General features: G+C 36.1%; 1 protein-coding gene across 5 annotated transcripts in view; it reads left to right on the forward strand.

The window, feature by feature from the left end:
• The window catches only part of BICD1 (BICD cargo adaptor 1), a 210,072-nt gene extending 200,172 nt beyond the window's left edge, over positions 1–9,900 (forward strand). For 3 of the 5 annotated variants that reach the window (XM_028113257.1, XM_028113256.1, XM_088025577.1), the window contains 2 exons: positions 4,649–4,724; positions 9,767–9,900. In XM_028113257.1, coding sequence (XP_027969058.1) covers positions 4,649–4,724; positions 9,767–9,854 — 164 coding nt within the window. In that variant the 3' untranslated portion in view covers positions 9,855–9,900. Of the gene's footprint in view, positions 1–4,638; positions 4,725–9,766 lie in introns of all 5 variants that reach the window. The other 2 variants (XM_028113259.1, XM_028113258.1) reach the window with 2 other exon arrangements.
• Positions 9,901–17,592: the final 7,692 nt, after the last annotated feature.

Raw genomic sequence — 17,592 nt, forward strand, 5'->3', positions numbered from 1 at the left:
TATAGAATAAGGATTACTAATAGCCAGCATGAGTTCATCAAGAATGACTTATGCTAGACTTACTTTCATTCTCTATCTCATAAGATCAGGGAAAGTGGTAACATAATATATCTGAATTTTGGCAAACAAGTAACCAGGTATTTTATAATATTTTTTAGACAAATAGAGGAAATTCTAGATGATGATATAATTGTTTGGGTCCATAACTAGTTGAATGACATTTTCAAAGGGCCCAAATTCATAGATGGATATTTAGCCTGACCCCATTATTAGTTACTAATCTTAGATAGAGATAATTAAGGTCATGATTATCACATTTTATGATTTGAGGGAGAAATAAGAGGGAGAGGAAGTTGATATGCTAGATTACAGAATAGGATCTAAAAGATGCACAGGTAGGAAAAGGTGAGACTTACTAGAGATAAATATAAAGTTGAAAGTATGTGAGGGACGCCTGGCTGGCTCAATCAGAGGAGCATGTGACTCTTGATCTCAGGGTCATGGTTTCAAGCCCCACGTTGGATGTAGAGATTGCTTAAATAAATAAAACTTTTTTAAGTATGTGAAATATTGCATTGGGTTTCCAGACACCCCAAGTACAGGATGGAGGAAGCATGACTTGATGGCACCATCTGTAGCCAAAGTAAGCTCATATGAAACAGCAGTGGGGCATGGCTGCCAAAAAAATATTTCCATGCAGGCTTCTGCTCTTTTAACAGAATGGGGATATCTCACATGAGGCAAGGTTGCCACTCCACTTCACCAATCACATCTTATCCCACATGACTTCCCTTGAGAACACCTCATTTTTAGAAGATTGTTGCACACACTGGAACATGGTCAAAGAGCAAGGAGGAGAGCAAATGAAGTTGAAAATGTGTCCTGTGAGGAAGAACTTACATTATTTGGCCTGAGGAAAACTCAGGGGACAGATAGAGTTTTCATAGAAAGTGTATAGCACCTGGCGAGTTTGTGGTCATGAGGGAAGGTAGGGATGCTCATGAAACGGTAAGGAGGCATTAGTTCTCAGGTCTGGAAAACCAGGGGCTGGGGTGCTGGCCATTCTGTAGGAGACTGTTTGCCACCGAGCTGCTACGCTACTTCCTACAGAGCATCTGGGTACCAAGGAAGCCGTTCATGCAGCACAACTGCTGGGTGTGGTCTCCACAGATGAGCTTTGACCCACAGGGTCCTCACCCACCTCGCAGCACTGACAGCTGAGCCCAGCGTGGAACCCAAGCACAGAGGGGTTCCCTGCCTTCTTCCACATGAGGCTCTCCCTCCCTCCCCAAACAGCCACCAGTGGACTCATGGGACTTTCTAAGGCATTGGCTTTTAGAAAATCAGTTAATTTTCTAAATTGCCGTAGGAAGTTTAAAAGTAGTAGAAGCCTGTAACCTTATGAATGTACAGTGTTATCTAATGCAGTTCTGAGCATTTCAAAAAACTTTATGATGAAATATTTTATTACTATTAGTAGAGACCATAAGCCATGTAGAGTTGCAAAGAAGTTCTTTGGCTAACTTGTGTTTTTAGGCATTAGCCTAGATGTTACAACCTTCAGGAAGCATTCCCTGGCCACTTAGATTTAGTTAAGTGTTTCTGCTCTGAGGTCCCTACATTTCCCTATCATGGAAAGCAGTGCAGTGATACGTCTGTAAATTCAATCCAGCCTTTGGATCATACAATTCTGGATTCAAATCCAGATCCATCTCTTAGCAGTCTTTGGCTAGTTACTTAACGTAAGTCCCCCTTTATCTCACCCATCAACTGCGACTCATAGAACAGGGTTCTAGGAGAGCATGCAGGTTAAGTGCCTACACAGTGCCTGGCATATGGGGAGCAATAAACAAGTGCTAGGTGCCATCATCATCGTCACCATCACCATCATCATCATCATCATGACATTTTATTGTAATTGCTGGTTGAATATGATTGTCTTACCCAATTGGCCAGGGACCATATCTTCTCTGTTTTCCCTTTGTCCCCAAAGCCTAACAGTTTTGAACACATACAAAGAGTTTAGTAACTTGATTGTTGAATGGTTGTGTTCTGGTGGCCCAGATGACAACAGTGGTTGCTGGGGTTCTTTAATGAGTCCTGCTTGGGTCACATAATTGTCATCTTTTATGTCCTCAAATGTAATGACATGAGGCCTAGCTCCTTCAAAAGTGAGCCCACCCCAGCATAGATCCTGGAAAGAGCAGGGAAGATTATGTAGAGCCCACAGCATCTAGGGGGAAGCTGGGAAGGATTGTCCCAATCTCCCAATTCACTCCTTTCATTTTAACAAAGTACATGCTAATACATATCCACTGCTTAGTTGGGTTAGATTTGTATGTAACTGGAGGGCTATTAACCTGAGAAGAGAGATTTAAAAGACAGCTGAGTCAGAGCAATACAGATATTTTTCAAATTTTATCTTTTTCATCTGTCACCATCTTATCTGTAGAATTTGCTTTTTATCCTTTAAGGATAACACTTAGCTAGGTGGTTATAAATAACGAGTACAAAATAATAATAATAATTAGCCCAGAGGTGATGTTACTTCTAAAGGAGAAAAATTTGATATTCACTACAAATATCAGGAATATCCACCACTTATTAAACAGTTCATTAAGGGCTCACACTGTGGTCCTGCTCACCTGCTTTCTAAATTTCATTACAGAGCATGTTTTGAATGAATAATAATCTATAACTGCATTAGCAAAAAAACATTTCTAATGTAAGTGAGATATGGAAAAAAATTTAAACCATGTAAGTACTCGAATTACTCTAATTCTAAGGCTTGTTATTACATAGAGGCCAAAATTTTGCTATAGGAGCACTTCATTTATACCTCCCTGGAAATGGAAGACCTGAGGCCAAATTCCAGAGCGGTTTTCCAAGTGTTCATTTTCATTTATATCCATTGTATTTACCCAAATACACCATAGGAGGGCAGCAGTCTCCTGGTTAACTTAAAACTGCGTGTCTGCTGACCATCTCAAAATCGTTATCTGAATGAGTCCAAGACATCCCCAAATTATCGCTGAGATAGGAAAACTGTTGGAAAAGAGAGAAGGATCATAAAGGAATTCATTAAGACTCTGAGTTTCTACAAAAGGGAATCATTGAGCTAATCAAGCTGCAAAATGAGAAGACAAAGAGTTAAAAGAAAAAAAAAAAAGAATTCCCCAAAGTGGAGAAAATGGAAATACTTGTTACATTTGAAGGACTTTTACTGAGTGTGATAATCTGAACACCAGCTATGAATGAGAAGCAGATCTCATTCCTATTAATAAGTAATAATAAGCTACTCTGCAACAAAAACCACCTATGAAAGGCTCCCTTCAGTAAGGATGTTCTCTTGAATGAACGCAAATCAAGCCTGTCTACTTTACATCACAGACAGCTTTAGTGTGTTTTCAATGTTGTAAGCAAAGGCATCAGCAGTTTTCATGAATTTTGGTATTCTGGAATTATATAGTCAGGTTTTGCTGTGATGAAAATATACTGGCTTTAGAACAAGTGATACTTAGATACAGGCCTGCGAATGTAAATTTCAGTAGAGCTTCAATAATTCAAGCCTATAAATCCAGGTTTTATGATAATTTGACTTTAGTATTATCTATATAACAAATACGGAAAGAAATTTGCTAAGCAAATACTTGGTCTAAGCACTTAGCGAGAGGACATGCTGCAGTTACTTGAGAATAATTGAATTTTCAAGTCTGACTCTAATTTTCACTTTTTTGCAAAATCTTTTTATGGAAATAGAACGTATGCATTTCTAACCAGCTTCTCAGTGGTCTCTAGTATAGTCAGCCTGGTACCAATAAACAGACTGTTCTTTGATTAGTTTAGAACACTCAGCACATGGTCTTTCTTGCAGTAGGTGGTTAACATAACTGATCAGCTAAAACATGGAGTTTTAATAGGTAGCATTTTGTTAACCTAGTATGAGTTACATTATGTGACTTTAAAATGGCAAAAATATAACAAAAATAGATTTTCCATTCAGCTTAGCTTTCTCCATCAGTCCAAGTTACTAACAATTTACTGTATAATAAGCATTCTAATATTTCTGCTAATAAATCTTTTGATTAATAAAATTTTCAGAAAACAGTAAAGATAATTTTTCTCTGATATCTCATTAATCATGGAAAATATTGTATTGCATGCTTGCTTTTTTTCAATGTACCTATGGGATTGACAATATGCCCATGTGTCCTGACAATAAAGGCAGTTATCTGAATATATTCCATTTGGAAAAACAGATCTAAGTAGCATATTCCATTTTGGAAAAGCAGATCTAAGTGCTAAGCAAGTAACTGCCATCATGTTCAAGTTCAGAACTTGAAGATCTTTCATTATATTAATAGACCCTTTATTTTTAGATGTATCCAGATACCAAATGTGAATGGCCACATATATTCTAATGTACTTGAGAAACCCCACTACCAATTTTGTATCACTGATTTTTAAATACTGTATTTAATTAAGAAAAACGTCTTTTCTATTGGCATCATTCAGGGGGAAACAAAATGTCAGATGTTTCTATATGAATGCACATTCCTCACTAAATCTCTCAGGCAACTGCTTTAGTTACTAACACAATGCTCTGTCATCTCTTTGTATACATGTCTAATTTATCAGTTTCTTGTAGATTGTCAGCAGCCTGCTGCCTCCGTACCGCCACAGTGCTCACAACTAGCCGGGAGGCAAGACTGCCCAACTGTCAGGTAAATTCAGACGTCCTTTCTCTTCTCACCCAGCTGCATGTCAGATCCATGGATCCCAAGCTCTCCTTTCCAACACCATGACTTCCTATCCATAATTATATTTGCTACATTTTATCTTAAATATGGGCTATGCTAACATACCCTGGATACCTGAAGTCTACACGTGCTCCGTGGAAATGCAAGAAAGCTAGAGTTTATTTTATTGGCCACTAGTGCGTAGACTGAGGGCTGCCTTCATCTCCCTTGTACGAATAAATGCTAGGATTAGTGCAGTGATTCATTACCTTCCAAAATATAAAACCTGGAATTGTTATGATGTTTGCCCTACTTTTTCTTTTGCTTGTCTTTCGTCCTTAGAATATAGTTCTCAGACAAATAAGCAGTAAGAATAGAAAACATATCTCATGAATGTGTTTCCCTTTTGTCTCCACTCATTATCCTCATTAAAACTGAATTTGAAGGCTGGAGAAAAATTTATAATTGACATTTTAAAAGAATATTTGCAGTGATAGTGCCCTTTATGTGAAATTAACTGAAGAATCTTAAAGGCAGCTTTATGTACTCCCCGTACACTAAACTGGAGACTTGTTGACAATTTCTATTCCAATGAAAGCTTTACAAACCCATCATGAATTTACCTCCATGTGGGTGAACTTGCACTCAGCATCAGAGCACCACCCTCCCCCCCAGGACTGTCCATCTTTGTGTAATACTTCGTCTCCAGTTATTTGGCCTCTGATGGTATAAAGTTTTTATAGTCTGTAGCTTTTATAGTCTACTTATTTTTCTTTCCGTATTTTAATGTATGTGTTACTTTTCTCCCAGGGCAAGGCTGTTTTTGAGTAGGGGCTGGCCTAGATATATTTCCACGTACGTCAAGAATAGATGTCAGGAGCAGGCTGCATATGGTCACGGTTATAGCCAGGAGCCCCCATGTGACCTGGTCTCAGAGAGGATTATGCAGCCAGTTGCAGGAGGGAGACGAGGAGTTAGCAGGAGAAGGTACATGATTAAAAAAGTCCCAAACCAGCATCTTCCGACTGATGTCTAGTCTGCCAACAGGATTCCAGCCACAGAGTTTTTACTTCAGGAACATTCTTTGCTAACATACGAATGCCACCTTATTACAGCTGCCAGCTGTAGAGTCATTTTAATTATGTAAGTAACTGAATATGATGATAAATGTTCAGACCCATCCTAGTGAGACCCAGTGTGTGCAGTGGTGAGGAACATGAGGGTCTTAACCCACAGTCCATTCTCCACCAAGCACCCCACTCCCCCAGGGCCTGGGACAGTGCCAGGCACGCAACCAATGTTCAGCACCTGCTGATTACAGGAATGAGTGAATGAGCTCTGGAGGCAGACGGCTTGGGTTGAAATCCCACCTCTACCCCCTGCTAGTTGTGTAATCGTGGAAAGTTGCTTTTGCTGGCAAAAATTCTGTGTGTGTGTGTGTGTGTGTGGTTTTTGTTTGTTTTTTGTTTTTTGGGGTTTTTTTTTTTTGTTTTTACTTGTACAGAAGAGATAGTTTTGAGGGATTCAGTGTGGCACAGGCCTGATGCATAGGGTGCTCTTGATATGTTACTATTACTAACCATTCTCAGTACCTAACTGTTCCTCAACATGAAGGTCTGTGGCCTTTTTCATAACTTCTCTAATTTGCTTGGGGAAAGAGTGGAGAAGCCTACTTCTTTAAGTGTTTCAATTAGGTAAGGAGTGGAAAGGCTAATGGGGAAATTTTTTAAGTTTAATTTTATTTCACCTTGTTTTTTTTATATTTAGGAACTGGTTTGACTAAACGGTTACCTGCCCCAGTTCTGTATCTTCTGAACTTACAGAATTTAGGTTGCTTGCTATACCTTCAACAGGGATGATTTACTTTAAAGAAAAGCAATTTAATGAATTACAAATGTTTCTAGTTTCTACCCATGTGAATATAGCATAGGCCAGGTTCTGTGGTCCCCACAGAGAAATGATAAAATCCATATAGTCCTGAAAAAACTCCTTTTCCTAGTCACTGGGATTATGATTGGCTTCCTTCCCACTCACGCCTTTGCCAAATGGATCAAATTTAATGCCCTCACAGTTTTTGTTACTTCTTGGTGGCAGAAAAATTAACAGCCGACATTTGAGTTCTTACCGTGTACATGACATGTGTTCAGTTCTTTACACTTCTTAATCATTACAACTCCCAGAAGGTAGGAACAGTTATCACACCCATTTTTAAACCAGGAAACTGAGGAGGAGGGGGAGGTAATGTAACTTCTCCAGGGTCACCCATCCTGAAAGCAATTGAGCCCAACAAGTCTGGCGCACATTGTCCCAACCACCATGGTACACCACTGTACCACCAGGAGATGCTCCCCAATTTTCATTATGCTGTGAGGAGTATAGGCAGAGAGAATTTAAATCACTCGTGTTGACCCTGTATCCCAGAATTGAAAAGGAAGGAAAATGTTTACTTAATGAGAAACATGAGAAATAAAACATGCTCACAATGTTGAGTAACTTTAGATCAGTGTTCTCTATCTTTGTTTCTCACATAAAAATTGTTTCATACTTCCTTCAGCTTACATATGTTCAAATAACTTTTTAGGTGTAGGGTTTTGAATCATGAGCATTTTCTTCATATTTTCCATGTATGCTTCTTACAGATTGATTCCACTGTAAAACTACATTATTAAAGTTGTCTATAGATCACAGACAATCATAATGTGAAGGGAATGCCCAACATGTGGCAGCCTTGGGTGCAATATTTAAATACACAGCGATGTTTGGGATTTAGCACTTCAGTCCCCTTCTATCAGGGAGTTGTTTACTGGGACAACAAAAGAAACTTTCTGAAGAAATACCCATTTTTACATCTTAGTAACAGTTTCCTAAGCCTACTGTTTTCAACATGATCTACCTACAAAAAGTAGGTTCTTAAATGGTAAAGGTTGAATAACAAGTGGGTTCCTGAAGGCGGTTAGCAATCAGAACTGAATATAGCCTGTACCTGAAATAATTAGAACTTATCAAATATTTACATCTAAGAAATAATTTCTTAACTGGTAAGCCAAGAACATGTTTCTGTCTTAATATATGTAATGTATGGCATTTTATGCAAATGTAAAATAGAAGTAGTATAATATGAAGTATTTATGAAAATCTGAAATAATGAACACATTTTTAAATCATCATGAATATAATGTGGTGGTGTTAGGCCAAGTGAGCTATAACCTGTGGCTCAGCTGGTCAAGCAGAAATGCTTGTCTTCTTCCAGAAACGAAAATCGTACTATATGTTAACTAAGAAAGAAAAAAAGAAAAGAAATGTCTTCCTTGATTGGGAAGAGTATTTGGACTACATGGGGCCTTCCAACACCCTTCTTGTATAATGTGACCACCCCATGCTACTTGCCCTAACTTATGTTGAATAATGTGTTTAGTTGCCTAAAAAAGAAACGTGTTCTAAACTGTGCAGATCTAACAGACAGAAGCTCTGTGAGGTCTGTGGGAGGGTCTGTCTGCTGCTGTGTTTTCTGGGCCATCTGACTCCATCTGCAGGGGGAGAAAGAACCTTGGCATGCAATGGTTTTTTTAGCCCTTGTGTTTAAGCTCCAGTTCTCCCAGGGTTACCCACCACATTTTAAAAATAGGTAGGAAAAGTCATCTTTATCACTGGTTGCTCTAACTAGTACAGAAGAGCACTCTCCTCTGAAACTAAATTCATAGCAGTTCAAAGAGTTTGGGAATTGAGGATGACCTCAAGCAGATCAGCAGTTTACATAATTATAATTTTGTGTCAAAATTCAAGAGATACACTTGAAGGATAATTTCAGTACCAAAGATAAAAAGGATTTTGAATGCCAATTTTTAATGACTTCAATGATAATATTAGCTTTAAAAATAATAGTTAAATAGATAAATAAAAATTATTTATTAAATATTTATGTATTTGAGCCATGGCTTAATTAAATGGGTATGATTTGAGCCATGAATAGTTTTCTCAAATATTATTCCTGGCAGAAATGAATTCTATGGTACCGAATTTCATAATATATGAGGGGGGAAAGCAGAGTTTTAGAAAAATGCCAGTCTTTTTCGATTAAATAAAAAAATCCCCATAGTGTGTGTTCCCCGTTAGTCATCTTTGAAAAGGTCCGAACCCAAAAGTGTTTTGTGGTTTTAACTTACGAAGTTCAATGATTTTACTCCCTTGTCCTTCAAGATTATACATCAAGACATTAATGAGCCTGGGCATTTATGTGTTCGTTTAAACTGGAGGCTCTCAGAAGTGGTTATTTGGAAGTCTGCATGATATGCTCAGGAAATAGGAAGTTTTAAAACTATTCTGTCTTATTTATACTGCCAAACTAAAGCAAGTAGTGGGGACCCTTAGAGCAAATTAGGCTTCCATGGGCAAATTACTTATCCTATGGAATCTGGATCTACTAGAGAACTGTAGGGTCCTCTAAAGCTTTGATTCATCATTGTTTACTCCCCGGGAGCTTGTTGGAAATGAAGATTCTCAGGTCCCACCCCAGACCTATCGAGTCAGAAGCTGCATTTTACCAAGATCCCCCAGGTGATTGGTATGCATACTGGTTTTAAAAGAACCGATTTGAAGAAATCTTGCCACTAACACAAAGACCTAGAGGAAATGAGACTGTGCAGAAACTGAACAGAGCGACATTGGGGGAAGGGTTTACATGTCATTTCCTTAACATCTTCCTTTCTTTCTTTTTCTTTCTTTCTTTCTTTCTTTCTTTCTTTCTTTCTTTCTTTCTTTCTTTCTTTCTTTCTTTCTTTCTTTTTCTTTCTTTTCTTTTCTTTTCTTTCTTTCTTTCTTTCTTTCTTTCTTTCTTTCTTTCTTTCTTCATTGTTTTTGAAAAGCTGCGGTCATCTTGGCATGCTTTATATTTAAACTATTTTCTGTGCAAAATTTGTGTTTATGTTTTTAAAATTCCTATGAAAAGATTGCGTCTCTCTAACCCTTACGAGTGTGCCTGGCCCCCTGTAAATGCGTTTCTTGCTGACACGCTTGTTTCTCATTTTCAGTTCTGACCTAGCTCTCCCTGATGAGCAGCCACATTCCAGCCCGCACTGCGCCCCTCTCCACTGTCTCTCCAAGCCTCCTTACCCCTAGTCTTCATCTCCTGCGGACGGATATCTAAGGTGAATGCTTTATAGCCACACACAGAACACTGCCCAAGATCCAGCAGGTGTTTTCTTCTCGGTTGTGAGATGTAGGATTGGATTCATGTTCATCATTTTGGAAGATGAGAGAACGTAAAGAAGAATAACACAAAGCACAGACTCCAGTGTGATGAAACCTTTTATGGTTTCTCTAAGTCCCACAGATAAACTTCTGCAATCAAATGGCTATGGTTGAGTTCAGTGAAAACAAAAAATAAAAGGAAACAGGAACTATGTATCTCAGATGGCTGGCTTTACCTCGATAGCATAAGGAAGACCTAAGACAATGTAAAATACATATATTGTAAAATCATCTTTCCTTGTACTTCAAATTCAGCTATAGAAGTTGATCCCGATATTTTTTTGTCATTGGTATTTATTTTGTATTTTGTTTGCCACATGATTTATGTCTATAAAAATCATTTCTGTGAGAGGTGAACTTAATTCCTTTATAAATGTTAAATATGCATAATTTGCTCAATTAAGTATGAGTTTTAATTTAGTTCGAAATCTGGAATTGGCCAGACTGTGGTCATATTTCTTGCACAAAATAATAAATGAGGTGCATCAGAATGTTAACAATAACTATTTTGCTGCTACACTGATATTGTTTATGCACTTATTTTCTCATCAGTAGCTCATTAACTGCTGGTTGTTTTTTCTTTTTTTCTTTTTTAACTAGAATTCTTCACTTGACATCATTAAGTAAATCTAAGAAAGACTATGTTATGATTCATTGACTTATTCAACTTTTGACAGCATCTTTAATTTTTTAAAAATTGCAGACAAGTAGATGCACTGGTGCTGCCCCTTTGTGTGTGTGTATGTGTGTGTGATAATGTTAAGAAAGCTAAATAACGTGAAGGGAATCAAAAAGCTGTGTTTATGTAATGATCAGAATTTTTTTTTTTACTTTCCCAAATTCAGGGTCCTACTATGAGTCTTTCCTGCAAAAAGGTATCAAATGGGAAGATATATACATAGATAGATGTAAGCTAGCCTTTGGTTAATTAGTTTACCCATAATGTGTTCAAATTTTGATTAGGATTGTATGTTTCGTTATTGTTAGGTTTTTTTTTCATAATGAATCTTCCTTGCCAAAAAAACAATAATAAACCTTAGCTCATTGTCTACTTTTGACAAACACTCAGGTGCCTACAATCATTATATTATATTGAGATAGTACATGTTCTTAGTTCATTTACAGATTCTGCTGGGTGACTTTTATGACTTGATTTAAGGCAGTGGATTTTCATAGCAAATTTCTTTTGCACATAATCTGACAAACAAGGAAAACAGCTAATTGAGCTGAAAGGTCTAACACTCCTGGGCTCCTTAACTATCAAGTGCTGCCCACACAATTGCTCCTAGCCCTGATTCCTTGTCTAGTCAGGTAGCCTTAACTTATTTAAAACCATAACGGTTTGACCTTTTCATGTAACTATATCTGTAACTTCTCTTCAAAACAAAAACAATCCTCACTGTTAACACAAAAGATAGTTAACAATGCAGGGCCCTAACAGTGGAGATCTAGTTGTGGAGATCTCAGCTTACTGAGTGGGAGTGGGTGGTACATTAATGGATGGTCCATCAAAGATGGCAGCCAGTCGGTAAATCATAAAGCACAGTGCAGGAACTTTAGTCAGTCGTACACCAATTAAGTAGTGGTCACACTATTACCAAAGCAACCAAGAGGTTTTGAGTTCCTTATATGAGTGCTATTTTCAACAGTGTCATTTATTATGCAACTTGGAGTAACTGGAAATCTTCACCAAAATAGAGATTCAGGTTAAAATACAAAAACAAGAAACAAAACAAATCTTCACAAAGTCCAGATCATGGCAACCTAATGTTCTGCTCTTTCCTACCTGCATTGCCTTGCTGTTCCTAAACATTTGCTTCATTTTATTGGTGTTGTATCTGTATGTAATCCAGTATTAGTGAGACAGTGTGGGTTTTCTTGTTCAATTGAAAGAAACTACCCCACTCCCCATTCCTGCTTTTTTTTTCTTTTTATTTGTTTTTCAAGCATCATGTTTTCGGACCTGAGAAGTGGCATAGCTGCTAAGTTGACTTTTAATAACTGTTTGTGCCCGAGGGAAAATATGCCTTGTTAAGAAGGACCTCAGAACATCTTCTTGTGTTGCCTCATCGATTTTGTTGGTGGTACAGGGAACTGAGCAGTAAGTTCACACAGTACTGTCTGTGTGCTGACAGTGTGGTATTGCTTTCATGCTCCCTGAATCTGTATTTATGAACTGGTGAAAAAACCACACTATAGACAAAATATTTATTTCTTCCCATGCAAAGTTTACCCTCGAGTCTATTATATGCTGGTTTTATCTCAGTTCTTTATCTTAACAGAGTGGGAAATGCTTGTTTTGAAATATGAATTCTATAAACATGTTAATTTTTGCAGAATGTTGCCAAGAAGATATAGAAACTGGGAAATAAATGTCTAATTTTCAGCACAAAATTAGATAATAGTCCCTAAGCAGTAGGAGAGAATTCCGTGTACTTACACTGTGGCATCATTTAGTCTAGTTTAAACTGAGCCATATCTGTATTTATTTAGAGGCATTTAAAAGAATAAATATGTGTGGCATTGGTTAAAATTAGTACCTGTAAAAAAAAATCAGGATTCAAAAGGAAATTGAAATTTATTGAAGAATCAGTGAAAATCAAAAAGAATGAATCCCAGTGAGACTAACTGAAGACAGACTTGGGGAATAAAAACCAACTACCGAAATACAATAAAAATTTGGCTTATTATTGGGAACACAGTGGGCAAAGATTAAAGGTAACTGGTAAGAGTGGTTAGCAAAATAATTAGGTAGTTTTTTAAAAGTAAGCACAATTACCATCCTAAAAAGAAGTCATTATGCAGAAATGCTTTCCAAAGTGAGGATTCCTCTTAGCTAAAAAATTAAATTTAAGAGAGCAATAAATCGCCTTTGGTCTGAGTGCACAGGGGTATATAGGACCCTTGGATTAGTCTTTCCAATCAACTTCTGATTCATCAGATCCCTTTCATACATCCAATTCTGCTTCAATAAGAGTAATTTGGAGAACTTTGAGAAAACAGAAAGCTATTAAATAATTAAGAAAAGACCCATTTAGAAAGATGATACTTTTATTTAGCCTAAGGAAGAGGAGGTACAATAGAAATCTGTAAGGAAAGGAAATTTAACAAGAGTACCAGCTCTAGATATCATTATTAAGAGTGGAATAAGAAAAGCTTAAGTCTTTAATGTGAAGGACTTGTATTACCTCGATGAGAGAGATTTTTAACAGTGGAAAATGAATCACTGAAATTGATCATAAGGAATATTGGTTTTTCAAAAATTAAATATTATTGGTTATCTAGTAAGGATTGAGTTAGGTGGCAAGGTATCTTATGATAATGTATTATAATTCTGGGATTCCATAATCTTATGCTTCTTTTGAACTTAAAAATACATTAAAGTTATGCTGATTAGTTGTAAAATATTTTATCCCTTGAAAATAGAATGGCAATCTTAATTTTTGCAAGATATCTGATAAAAAAACCATTGGTGGTATTTTTTCTTCCAGCTATATTTCATAATATCTTTAGTAATTTTACTATAAAAAGCCTCAATTGTCAGAGTCTAAAAAAACAAATATCCTCAGGAATACTTTGGAAATAGAAGGTATGCAATCCCTTAGGGGGGCAAATGCCTCTCAAATTTTTATCTTTTCTTAAAAGGATCTTCAATCTCAATATTTCCTCTTTCTAATGCCTTGGAAAATATTTCTGTACAGATAGTCCTTCTGTTTCAAACAACCATGAAACGTTGGTCAAATAAACCAACTGTGAATGTGGACAGTATTAAAATCCTCTACAATTCTCAAGTAGAAATTACAAAATACAAAAAAGAAGAAATGAAATATATTTTCTACTAGGATAAGAATGGCAAACTTAAATGTGTAATTGTTATAATCAATCAGCCAAAAAACATAACCTGTCTTTCAGAAAGACACATCAAGGGACACTAATTGATTTCCAGTAAGGAACTGTGCTGATTCAGCCCAAGGAGGCCAAACACATTGATATTGTAGATAGAAAGTAGGACTAGATTCAAAAGGAACTCTTAGGATAAAGTTCACAGTTAAAAAAAAATAATGTCCTCTGGGTTTTTTTGTTTATAAACCAGAATGATTTAAAATAATTCTTGTATTTAAGATTGCAAAAAAATTAGTAGAATATGTTCAAATAAAGGGGAAATAATTCTTCAAAAAGTTGTTGAACTGGAGTTGTGATAGATGGCATGATCAGTGCTGATATCGACAAGTGATTTTTACCTTGAAATCCATTTCTCTGGACATATAAGACCAATCTAGCTCCCGAGTGACCTTTTCCATTGTCTGTAATTATGCCCCCAGATGAGTTGCCTCTGTAAGTAAGTTCATCTTTATTTAAATGCCAAGTTAACCGCTATAGTCCCTAATGTGTTGCATTTGTAGCCTGATCCAATTATGTTGACATCTCAAAGATTTCGTCGAGGCATCTATTTCATCCTTCTTACTCAAAGTATAACTGAAAAAGATATTTAGTATTAAGATATGTTCCCCAATTGAGGATTTTCCAGAAATAATGTTCTACTTAAGAAGAGGAGTAATTAACTGCCTTTACTGTAAGGGTGTGAGTACATAAAAGTATGCGTGTAACATGTTTGCATGAGAATTTTCACATCATGTAAGCTTTCCCATATTCATAATATGAACACTATAGGAGTCTTATTTCTCTTGTGATCTTCTCTCCATTAGGAATGTAAGGAGATTATTACCTATATCTGGTCTCCTTTCCATATTGAGATGCATGGCTCTAATCCTCAATGTATTTTTATCCCTTTCTTCCAGAGTTATTTAAAATTTGTCCTATTTAAACTGACGCCTGGATAAACTACCAAGCCAGATTATTCCTGTGATTGGAGTTTAAGTACTGTAAAACATTGGCTGAGAACACATTTTTTTTAAAACTTTTCTTTCTTTCAGAAATATTCTCTGATCGTTATGGTTCTCTAATAAAAACACTGAGAAGTAAATCGGATGCTTTTAGTGTGACTGTATGTTTTTCTTTCTAAAAAGTCATTTAAAAGCAAAGATCAGAGAACTATGTAAAGAGAAATGCCATCTTTTTGTTGACAAACCATTATTCAATAATACTGAATATCCAGAATGAATCATTTTGTCATTTAGGTTTATAGAGATGATTACGCACCAAATCTTAAAGGAAAGAAATGATTTTACCATTATTGCCACAAAATTTTTAAGCTCCATGGTTTGACTGTTAGAGTCAATTAAACAATTCTTTGAAAATCTTTTATGATATTTTTGTAATCTACTCAGTGTTTTTATTTGCATGATTACACGTATATGATGAACCATACATGATTCTGAATTGTATTTCTTTCCAGTATTAACATTTGTGTAATGTGTGGCCAACCCTGATTTGTACACTATATAATTGTTGTTGTAATGATTCTGCTATTCCTACATTTAATTGCAATTTTGTTATTATGCCTTTTGGGATTAAATGATGTGAAATGTTTCCACCTAATGATAATACCATATGAAAACATGACTAAAAGACTGACCTAAGAAACTCTTTTGTTGCTAATCATTTTTTAAAATCCAAATTTCAAAGGAAACTTGTTCTCAAAGACATATGCATTTATTTTAAACTCAGAAAAATTCTTATGAATTTATTATTGCTTGTCCTTTTAAATTTTTTTATTGTAGACAATCCTAAGTGAATGTCTCATGGAAGAATCCATTTATGATATGTGCTTGTGTTTGCGTAATCTGATCATGCACTCAGTGGTTGGAAAAGGCACTCCAATGCTAAGAAAATAACCAAAAGCTGATATATCAATTCTTATATCTTGGTTTATGCTACCAACTGAATATGGTGTAATGCATAACTCTTTCCAGTAAATAAACTGGTTATCTTTTGTTCATTTCATCTATGGTACCTTTTTATCAGTTTGAGCAATCTTTCTGTATGTCATTTTGACTTGTATTTATCACAAAAGGAAAAGTATATGAATTTCTATATGATTTATATATTTATGCAAAGAGCCCTTATTTGAACTAAAAACTAAATGACATTTTGACATTTCTACACATTCCTAGTAAGTAATGTTAATCAAATTTGCCCATTTTCTCCATTTGTTATCTCTCCCACTTGTAATCTTTTCACACTTGTAATGTATCCTTTTCTAAAAGGATATTTTGGCAGGAGGATACACTTAGCTGAATTAGATTAGGAATGTACCAACATGAAGAAAATGCCTGTTCTAAGAAAAAAAAAGAAACATTATTTTAATGAAAGAATGAAGTTTGTATGCTTTATTTAGGATACAATCCTTCTTTGTTCTCTTTCATATGAAGAGAGAGCAGAGTCCCAAAACTTTGAGGAAGGCTAATTTACTAGCTCCTTCTTCAAATATGTGTTGGAGCAAATATGGACTTACGTGAGGTTTTGATGAGCTGAAACCTCTAATGCAATCCTCACCCTAACAAAACAAATTAATGGGCACCGCAACAATTCTAGCTAAAGGTGCCTGCTTACCTGTTGTATGAATACAGCACTAGAAAAAATAGTGTAAACTTTCCCAAACCTCTCCTTTTTTCTCTTCTGAAAGTCTTTGCTTTTCCTGGAGGTTGGATCTATAAATCTGTTCGATCCACGATCTTCTCTTACACAATGAAGCTGATAGTTACATTCAAAAGCTAAAAACTGGATCAGCCTCCAAGAGAACCAAGAAAGTTTCTTCTTATCCCTGCATTTTGCAGGTGATTTGGGTAGCCCTGCATCCACACTGGAGGTAAGGAAGAGTCCAGAATTGATGGGAACTTGTAGGAGGGCTTTTCTTTATTTGGAGTTGTACACACATTGACTAGTACATTGTGGGAACTCAAATTTTGAACTTGAGCAATAGGTTCCTGAGAGATGGGTTCCTTGGCCCCTTGCCATCAAGCCTTAGTTATAACACATCTGGAATTGAGTTTATAGAACCTAACGTTACCTGTTGTAATATCAGCAGGCACTAAATACCAACCGAGGGAAATGGTCCTTAAATTAAGTGAATGGTTATTCTCATTCTCTCTTGTTCAGTCTAGATCTCTAACTGTGTTTGAAGGAGTATTCATGTGTACAATGAAATCATCTGACAGAGTTCCTTCTTAAACATTTTATGAATCAACTATCATTGAAATACTTTAAGAAAAAAGGATAATTCAGCCACAACATTAACTGTCAAGGAAAATAAATCTCACTGGAAAAAGTATTGCCTGTATCAGAAGTAAACATAATTCATAATGTAATTTAAATGTAGAAAGCAATATAAAGATATATAAATAACTATAGTGACATCCTGTTAAAGAGTAAAGTTACAACTGAATTAATGCATGTATAAGTGAATGAAGAATTTCATCCAGATAAGAGTCCAATAGTCTAAGCGTTATGTTATTGGAAAAATATTAGCTATCAAAGACTAAACACCATTTGAAAGAAGTCACATATGTCATTTCCTTTAATCTTTGCAATAACCTTGCCAGGTGGGCATTTTTATCCTCATTTATAAAATGAGACAGTTGGGGTGTAGAGAGGCTAAATACCTTTCCAATGCACAGAGCTTGTAAACACCAGGGCTTAAATTTGA

The sequence above is a fragment of the Eumetopias jubatus genome, unplaced genomic scaffold (assembly GCF_037043125.1).
Source record: "Eumetopias jubatus isolate StellerSeaLion01/CBP00866 unplaced genomic scaffold, mEumJub1_p1.0 scaffold_8, whole genome shotgun sequence".
Lineage (NCBI taxonomy): Eukaryota > Metazoa > Chordata > Mammalia > Carnivora > Otariidae > Eumetopias > Eumetopias jubatus.